The sequence below is a fragment of the Scyliorhinus torazame genome, chromosome 4, assembly GCF_047496885.1.
Source record: "Scyliorhinus torazame isolate Kashiwa2021f chromosome 4, sScyTor2.1, whole genome shotgun sequence".
NCBI lineage: Eukaryota > Metazoa > Chordata > Chondrichthyes > Carcharhiniformes > Scyliorhinidae > Scyliorhinus > Scyliorhinus torazame.
In genome coordinates this window covers 118,654,330-118,663,813 of record NC_092710.1, presented here as the reverse complement: position 1 = coordinate 118,663,813, position 9,484 = coordinate 118,654,330, and the positions used below count along the sequence as shown (strand labels likewise).

At 40.2% G+C, this 9,484-nt stretch overlaps 1 protein-coding gene across 2 annotated transcripts in view; it reads right to left on the bottom strand.

Moving 5' to 3' along the window:
• Window positions 1–257: 257 nt before the first annotated feature.
• The window catches only part of slc17a5 (solute carrier family 17 member 5), a 67,337-nt gene continuing 58,110 nt past the window's right edge, over window positions 258–9,484 (bottom strand). For both annotated transcript variants that reach the window (XM_072498552.1, XM_072498553.1), the window contains exons 9-11: window positions 6,976–7,123; window positions 1,916–2,006; window positions 258–1,319 (exon numbers count right to left, since the gene is read on the bottom strand). In XM_072498552.1, the coding sequence (XP_072354653.1) occupies window positions 1,200–1,319; window positions 1,916–2,006; window positions 6,976–7,123 (359 nt within the window). In that variant the 3' untranslated portion in view covers window positions 258–1,199. The remainder of the gene's footprint in view (window positions 1,320–1,915; window positions 2,007–6,975; window positions 7,124–9,484) is intronic.

Genomic DNA, 9,484 nt, shown 5'->3' with positions numbered 1-9,484 from the left:
ACATTCTCCCTGTGTCTGCGTGGGCTTCCTCCAGGTGCTCCTGTTTCCTCCCACAAGTCCCGAAAGATGTGCTGTTAGGTAATTTGGACATTCTGAATTCTCCCTCAGTGTACCCAAACAGGCGCCTGAATGTGGCAACTATGGGCATTTCACAGTAACTTCATTGTAGTGTTAATGTAAACCTACTTGTCATAATAATAAAGATTATTATGCACAAATAAAAGTGGATACCTAAAAATAAATGAGTTGATGGATCATTTACTGCCGATAGCCTTTAATTTCTTTATTAAACAAATTTACAGGAAGTTTGAAAATCATGGATGCTGTTCAGTTTATTCATTTAAAGTTTATACAACAATTTTCCACAATAATTTATTTTTAAGATTCCCTTGTACCCTTGCTATTTTATCATCTTATTCTATTGTGAAGACATATACAAAGTATAAATTTAACAAGTATGCTTTCGGCCATTGTTTATGGTCATTCTCCTTCCTTGCACTTCTACTTTCCGAATATTCATTGCTTTTTTTATATAATTCTCCCAGTCTACTGGATTTCCACTTTACAATACGTTTGTACAAATCATTACTTTTAGCTTGATGTTGTCTTTCTCTTCAGTTTAATGATCCATATCCATCATGCCGGCATACTGCTGGACCCATTATTTGTTTATACATACACACATTAAATTGCACTTCGTTATATACAATTGTGGGATTCAAGATGCTGGTCGGAGATTGAGAAATTCTGCAGATTAAAGGCACTGTTTATTCGCAATGATTCTTGACACCAGGACATCACATTTTACACCAAGAATAAAAATTGGTATCGAATGATATTGGCTAACTAGATGATTTATCACAAATGATCTTTCATTAAACTAATTTAGCGACATGTTTGAATGTTGTGGATGTTATTCGGTTACAGCATTTAAAATTTACACACAACCATGGGCTGAAAATGCTTTGGTAACTTCTTTTTGAATAGTCACAGAATCCTTGGATTAAACAGGATAAAGGGATAGAATTAGATTATCTGGTAACTATTGTTAGTAGTAATAAAAGGAAAACTCAGCAAGTGAAACAACAGCAATTTGAAACGATGAGTACAGGTACAGGTCATATGGCTACAAAACAATGGAGGCACTTTCAGGTCACATAATCGAAGTTAAAAAGTACAAAAGATCACATGAGAAATGGTCAGTGATTAATTGCCCAGGACTGGACTGCACCTTTCCCAAAAATGGTGAAAAACACAGCACCAAATACATCAATAGCAGCAGCAATGTAGAATACAGTTCGCCATTGTGCAATTGTATGCTGTGGAGTAAAGAGGAAAAATAAAAATGAACGAATTCTGATTTAGAGAAACATACACAGACTGTATATTAATGTAAAATGTACAGCCAAACCAACCAGTCATTAGCAATGCTAGTATCAGAGAAGAGAGCATAATTTCTCTCATATGTTAAATATATCTATTAATTAATACTTTGAACTGTTTATGATTTCATTGTAAATTATGCACAGAGGAAATCTTTCAGTGGATAGTCTTGCAGAGACAAGTTAGAAACATATTTCTTTATGATAAATCATGTTTTATTCAGGACACAGTTCCACTTGATGCACAAGTGTGATTTTGTGCATCACAGTTGATATTTCAAACTGGTTAATTATTTTGGGGATATTTTCAAGACCTTTTCAATAACTAGTATCAAATTTCAAAACTACCCAATTGTTATCCGAAATAATAAGTATATTTGCCTACCACTATGATGTACAGGTCAGGATATAATATTTTATTGGCCCAGGAACAGCCAAACACGGTTTCCAAACAAGCAGATGTAGGCCAAAGATGAGAAAGTTAACATACAAAGTTTTTCACTTGGTAAGGATATATAGAGACTTATACTTACATTGAATGTCAAGGCTTTGGCAACAATTGGCCCTACCATTCCAGGGATAGTAGCGAATGTATTTGTGATTCCAAGTAAAATTCCTGCATACCTGGTAATGATTAAGCATCCAATTTAACTTATGTAATAAACTTACATGTAACTACAGAAAGTGAAAGATTTCTGCCTCGACCCTCAGAACATTGTCCAATAGTGTAATTGCTGAATGAGGGTTACAGACTCCAGTACGGTTCTGCAGCCTATGACGATGGAGAAGAAACCCTGAAATTTATATTGTTTTTAAAAAAATACCTGAGCCGTATTTTTTTTTTTTTAATGGACATAGACACTAAAGATGGCTGAGAATGTACAACTAGCCACTGACAGGTATTACTGCAGGGGGTTTCTCTCAGGAACAATGGAACCCCTCCCTGTGCTTCCAGACAAGGTACTTGTAAAACCATCCTAAGACTGATTACCATCTCTGGTAAGGACAAAGGGACATAATGGCCCTTTCATCTCCAAGACCCTAGGTATAGTGGTCTTGACAGGCCCGTACATTCCAGTCCTCTTAGAATATACATATCTGCGAGTTAAAAGCCTGCTTGCTACCAGCCTGTGCTGTTATTCCGGTCTGTGTGTGCTGTGAGAAAAGCAGCTGAGTGTTTGCCACAATGAAAAGTCAGTAACCGAGCAGGGACCTTGCAAATATAGTCCGTTTTTGCAGGAACATCTAAAGCTCTTGCTCTGTGAAAGTCAACAAGCCAGCAGAGGGATCTCAGCTGGAAAATAACGGAAATCTCAATCAAACCAAGGACATCTGACCGATGCAACTGTTCTCCAGCAGAAGCCAACTATACTGATAAAACAATTTTAACGGCTTCAATGCATCATCTACTTCTCTCAACTCAAGGACTGTTCCATATAAATTAATTAAAATATTTACTTACTATTGGACTGGAATTTTTATACCTAATCCTTATGACTGCAGATGCATGTGTTTTACCATTTATCCTTATGTTTTAGTAGAAATATACATTAAAGAGGCTCTTCAGCCCATCAAGCCTGCACCGACAAAAAACTACTCAATCTACACTAATCCCACTTCCTAGCTCGACGTCCATAGTAAAGTCATCATAGCCCCAGATGACCATGGACTTCTTTCTCCTTTGAGGGGGGAGAGCTGACTGGTGGTGATTTAACCGGAGGATCACCACACCTCAGGCGAAGGACAAGGTTGAGAAGGTGAGCCTTCACGAATATCCTCAGCCAGTAAAAGAATTAAACCCGTGCTGTTGGCCTCACTCTGCATCATGAACCAGCTGCCCAGCTAAACCGGTCACCTAGCCTTGAATATTATAACGTTTCAAGTGCTCATCCAAGTACTTTTTAAAGATAGTCAGATTTCCTGCTGTAACTACACTCCTAACTAGTGCATTCCAGATACCGACCACTCTGGGTGAAAAAAACTTCTGCCTTTCACCTCAAAAGTATGCCTCCTTGTAATTGACCCTTCAACTAAGGGGAACAAGCTGCTTTCCATCCACCCTGTCCATTCCTCTCATAATCTTATATACCTCAATCAGATGCCTTCTCTGCTCTAAAGAAAACAACCAGAGCTTATCCAGCCCCTGTATAGCTAAAATGCTCCATCCCAGGCAACATCCTGGTGAATCGCATCTGCATCCTTTCTCTTGTAAACACATCTTTCCTATAGTGCGGTGACCACAATTGAACACCGTTCTCCAGCTGTGGTCTAATTAAAGTCTTGTACAGCTCCAACATAACCTCCCTGCTCTTATAATCTATGCAATGACTGATAAAGGCAAGTGTCCATATGCCTTAACTACCCTATTAACCTGTCCTGCTGCATCAGGGATCTGTGGACAAGCACCCCAAGATCCCCTCTGTTCATCTGAGCTTCCTACTGTCCTGCCATTCATTGAGTACTCCCTTGTCGTGTTACTCCTTTCAATAATAAACTTACTTTATCTTAACTCAAAGAAAATCTGGATGAACTGGCTTCTTTTTAAACATAACTATGGGTCTGAAAAATGTATCCAAGGGAAAGGGAACCTTGTAAGATTAAACCTTTGTTGCTAACCCCTTCTCTGGAAGCACAGGGAGGAGTTCCATTATTCCTTAGAGAAACCCAGTGCCAGTGGAGAGTTGTACATCTCACCCACCTTTGGTGTCTATTGTTTTAAATGTCCAGTTTTAAAAATATACAACTCAAAGTTCAATATTTCCTTGTATAATTCCAGGGTTTCTCCATCATAATAAAAGAGCTGCAACTGAGTTGAACATGGAGCCAGTCATCCCTCCTCACCCAGGTCTGCGACACCTAGAGGGTATCCCAGCCAGACAGTCAAGGGATCTCACCCAGATCAATAACCTTTAGGGAACCCCACCTGGGGCTGGTCGTAACTAGCTTAACCTGCTGCAGTCTGCAGATTGGATGATACAGTGTCAATTAATAATTGTAATGTGTCAGATCTCTTCTTGGCCATTTGGCTTAGATCAAGCCCAAGGTCAGGTGCAATGCCTTTTCTTGACAGCTTGGATCTTGTATATATCTCTCTTGTGGGAACGATGAATTGGAGTCAATTTGAATTGTTTTTTTGGAGCAAGCAAGGAGATGGATTAAGGGGTTGTCCTGTCTACTCTGCACGTCAGCTTTGTAATCCTAAGAAAGGAATACATTTTTAAAAAAAATTGCAACCTGCCTCATATGGGAGGAGCGGACATTGTGTAAATCTCACACTTCAGTCAGTTTCCAATTTAAACCATGTTGAACAGTGAACAGATAGGTGAAGATTATTTTATCATCGCATAGCAAGATAAGATAAACTCAAAAAACAATAAATGATTAAAATACAATCACTTCCTCTGGCAAAGCATTCCATGCTCCAACAATCATCTAAATAATTTTCCCCTCATCTTTCTCTTTGCTCAGTGACTAGAGAAAATCATGGAATTATAGAATAGAATGATAGAAAGGCGGCCATTCAGCCTATTGAGTGTGCACAGGCAATTTTGAACAGTAATTCAGTTAGCCCTAATTCCCACATGCCTGCATTTTCTTTCCCTTCATGTTTTTAATCCAATTCCTTTTTGAAGGCTAATATCGATTCTCTTTCCGCCACCCTATCAGGCAACACATTCCCAATCTTAATCCCTGTCCGCATGAAAATGATTTTCCTCATCAAGTCTTTTTTTGCCAATTATTTTAAATCTGAGTATTCTGGTTATTGATCCTTCAGCCAGAAAGATCTAAATCTTTCATAATTTTAAAAAGCTCCATCAAATCTCTTGTGATCTTATCTTAATCAATTAACATTATTCACAGTTCGAAGTAAAGCTCATTAAATCTGTTTTTGCTATCCTGGTAGAAAGCCACAGTGCCTTAAATCCAGCTGAAATCCATAAATGGGTATGAAAAGGACACAAGAACTACCAGGAGTAAACCGCTTCGGCCCTGGAGCCTGCTCGGTCATTCAATAAAATCATTGGTGATCTGATTTTGGCCTTAGTTCCATTTCTTGCCTGCCCCCATAACACTCAACTCTTGTGGATCAAAAGTCTGTCTAACTCAGTCTTGGATATATCCAATGACCGAGCCTACGTTATTCTCTGGGATAGAGAATTTCACAGACTAACTACATTCCAAGAAGAAATTCCTCCTCATCTTCATCTTAAATGGAAGACCTTTTAAAAAAAAAAAAAACTGTGTCCCCTAGTTCGAGGTTTCCCAACAAGGAGACACATCCTCTCACATCAACTTTGTCAAGCCCCCCCCTCAGAGTCCTATTTGTTTCAGTAAGATCATCTCTCATTCTCCTAAATACCAGCGAATTTAGGTTCAACGTTTTGCTCAACTTCTCCTCATAAGACAACCTTCTCATCCCAGGAACCACTACCAATTGAGCCACGGCTGACACTGTAACAAGGAAACAGGGAGAATGCGTAAAGAGGCTTGAAAATGGAAAGGTCATCAAGTTGAATTTTAAGACAACTATGTTGAAATGTTACTATGTGATCTATTTTTGGTTGGCCTCAAACCAAGAGATTGGGAAATTATCTCTGCAATGGCCGTGAATTTGAAGTTGGATTAGCCCGTGTCTACCTGCGATGGACAGCATCAATGTTTGTGAATTATTCTTGTAACAATGCCACATTTCCTATCTGATACATAACGGTAAGGCAGATATCAGAGGCAGCTGTGTTGTCCATCAATCACCCTAGAAATTTCAGAACTGTAAAGTTAGCACTTATACTGAAAACTGAGGTGAAACGTTTCAGTTGCTAGTAGTCGAAATACATGGTAGATATCCAGGTGCTGTATTGGAAGAAAAACTTGCACATTTGAGACATTTTGTGAATATCAAGGGCATTAATGTAAACCTGGAGTCTATGTTTTGTATTGTAAAAGGTGCATCTTCTATATTAGGGTGATCACCAGTCAGATTCTCAGATCCTTGTGTGCAGGTTATGAACCTTCTTGCCCAATAATCAAAAGCCAGCCTAATGATCTCTCAGTCTATACAAGGTAAAGTACCATGACCTATAAAGAGTGGACAAATCCCTGCCCTCACCACCAAAATAGTACTAATCCCATAACAAGAAATTAAGAGGAGGTAGTTTCAACTGTAGGAGCAGCAACCTTATTTTGTTACTCAACAAATTTGAACTTCCTGTTTTCAGAGGTAATTTAAAATTAATCTGATTTAATGTAAATACCGACAAATCTGACATTCCTTCTGTATTAAATGAAGCAGAATAAATATTATAATATGATTGAAAACATGCCAATTGCTGTATGAAATTCATTGCAATATTGATCATTGCAGTTAAGGAAGATCTGCTAAGGAATGATCAACAGTAAAAGAAATAAGGTGGAGGCTGTCACTCGGGTTATTCTCATCAACCCTTAATGGAGAGAGGAAGCAATTTATGAATTTATTTTCCACATATTTCTTCATTGTAAAGGAGTATTTAAAGGAAAACACATGGAAGATGATTTTACTTTCCAGCAGCAGAATTAAGAAACCACGGGCAATAATTTTGATTAATTCACTTACGATGGGGCAATGTCCAAATGATTAATATTGAATCCACATACGCTGAAGCCACCCAACGCAGAAGATATTGTTAGAAATAGCACAGCCACTTTGTAGTTACAGCCTACATATCCAGCAGCAACAAGGAAAATTGCAGGTCCAATCATACCTAAATGAAATCAAAGACTGTTACTGTAATTATTGAAAACAAGGAATCGCAACACGCTTTTTGCACATGCTAGGGCTGTTGGCAGACTCACTTGAGATTCTAGGTTACTTTTGTATTCAGGAATTAACCAATGGGGCATGGTAGGGTGCCTTTAATATTAGTTTATAGCTCTATATATATCTGGAGGTGAGCTTGAAGGCAATCAGTGGAGGCACAAAGCTAAATTATACAATTGTTGATTAATATCAGTATCTAGCAGATTCCAATTTTCAACATGGTCCTTTAAAACAGATGTTGAGTGACAAGATCATTCTGTTCTTTGCCTTAAGGCATATAACGTACATGGTAGCATAGTGGTTAGCACTGTGGCTTCACGGTGCCAGATACCCGGGTTCGATTCCCGGCTTGGGTCAGTCTGTGCAAAGTCTGCATGTTCTCCCTGTGTTTCCTCCGGGTGCCCCAGTTTCCTCCAAGTCCCAAAAGACTTCTTAGGTGGACATTTTTCAGTCCAGCACCTGTTTGGGTACACAGAGGGAGAATTCAGAATGTCAAAATTACCTAACAGCACATCTTTCGGAACCTGTGGGAGGAAACCGGAGCACCCGGAGGAAACCCACGCAGACATGGGGAGAACGTGCAGACTTCGAACCTCCGACTCTTAGAGCTGTGAAGCAACAGTGCTAACCACTGTGCTACCGTACTCTGTTCCTATATCTTTTGGTCTTATTACCAATCGATTCGAAAAATGGTCCATCAAACAAAAACATTTGGGAATCGCTGTATAGATCACCCCTTCACCTTCTAAATTCAAGGGAATATAAGACAAGATTATGAAACCCATCCTATAATTTAACACATTACCTCATATCTTACACATTTATTTGCAACCATATGTGAAATTAATCATGCACAGAAGTACAAACTGTAAATGCCACAAGACCTAAATGACCATGTATTTTCTTTTTTTTTAAAAATATATTTTATTAAAGTTTCTCGATCAAACAAAAATTTCCCATTTTACAACTTTGTAATAATATATACATTGATCGTTTTTTAAATAAATAATATGCTAACTAACGGCAACTGCCAACAACAAAATAAGAAACAACAGAAATAGTAACTAAAATAGTAACTTCGTAACATCTAATATAAATAACTAATATATAAACACACACATAAAACCCCTGAGGACCCAAATGAGCCCCCCCCCCAGGTTGCTGCTGCTACCTTTCCTATTTTCCCTTATCGCTCTACGAGATAGTCGAGGAACGGTTGCCACCGCCTGGTGAACCCTTGAGCCGAACCTCTTAGTGCGTACTTTATCCGCTCCAATTTTATGAACCCTGCCATGTCATTGATCCAGGCCTCCACACCCGGGGGCTTAGCTTCTTTCCACATAAGTAGAATCCTTCGCCGGGCTACTAGGGACGCAAAGGCAAAAACATCAGCCTCTCTCGCCTCCTGCACACCCGGCTCATCTGCAACCCCAAATATAGCCAACCCCCAGCCTGGTTCGACCTGGACCCCCACCACCTTTGAAATCACTTTTGCCACACCCACCCAGAACCCATGCAATACCGGACAGGACCAAAACATGTGGGTGTGGTTCGCCGGGCTTCCCGCACGTCTCCCGCACCTATCCTCCACTCCAAAAAATCTACTCAGCCTTGCTCCAGTCATATGCGCCGTGTAGAACCTTGAATTGTATCAGGCTGAGCCTGGCACACGAGGACGAAATGTTTACCCTACTTAGGGAATCTGCCCACAGCCCCTCCTCAATCTCTTCCCCCAGCTCCTCCTCCCATTTGCCCTTCAGGTCCTCTACCATCGTCTCCCCCTCATCTCTCATTTCCCTATATATATCTGACACCCTACCATCACCCACCCATGCCCCCGAAATCACTCTGTCCTGGATCTCTTGCGCCGGGAGCTGCGGAAATTCCCTCACCGGTTGCCTCACAAATGCCCTCACTTGCATATAGCGAAATGCATTCCCAGATGGCAACCCATATTTTTCTGTCAGTGCTCCCAGACTCGCGAACGTCCCGTCTAAGAACAAGTCCTTCAATTTCGCAATTCCTGCTCGCTGCCAAGATTTAAATCCCCCATCTATCCTTCCCGGGACGAACCTATGATTGTTCCTTATCGGGGACCACACTGAGGCACCCGTCACTCCCTTATGTCGTCTCCACTGACACCATCTCCAGTCTCTTCCACGCCGCTCCTTCCCCTTCCCTCATCCACTTACATATCATTGACACGTTGGCGGCCAAATAATAATCACTTAGACTCGGCATTGCCAGTCCCCCTCTGTCCCTACTGCGCTGCAGGAACCCCCTCTTTACTCTTGGGGTCTTTCCA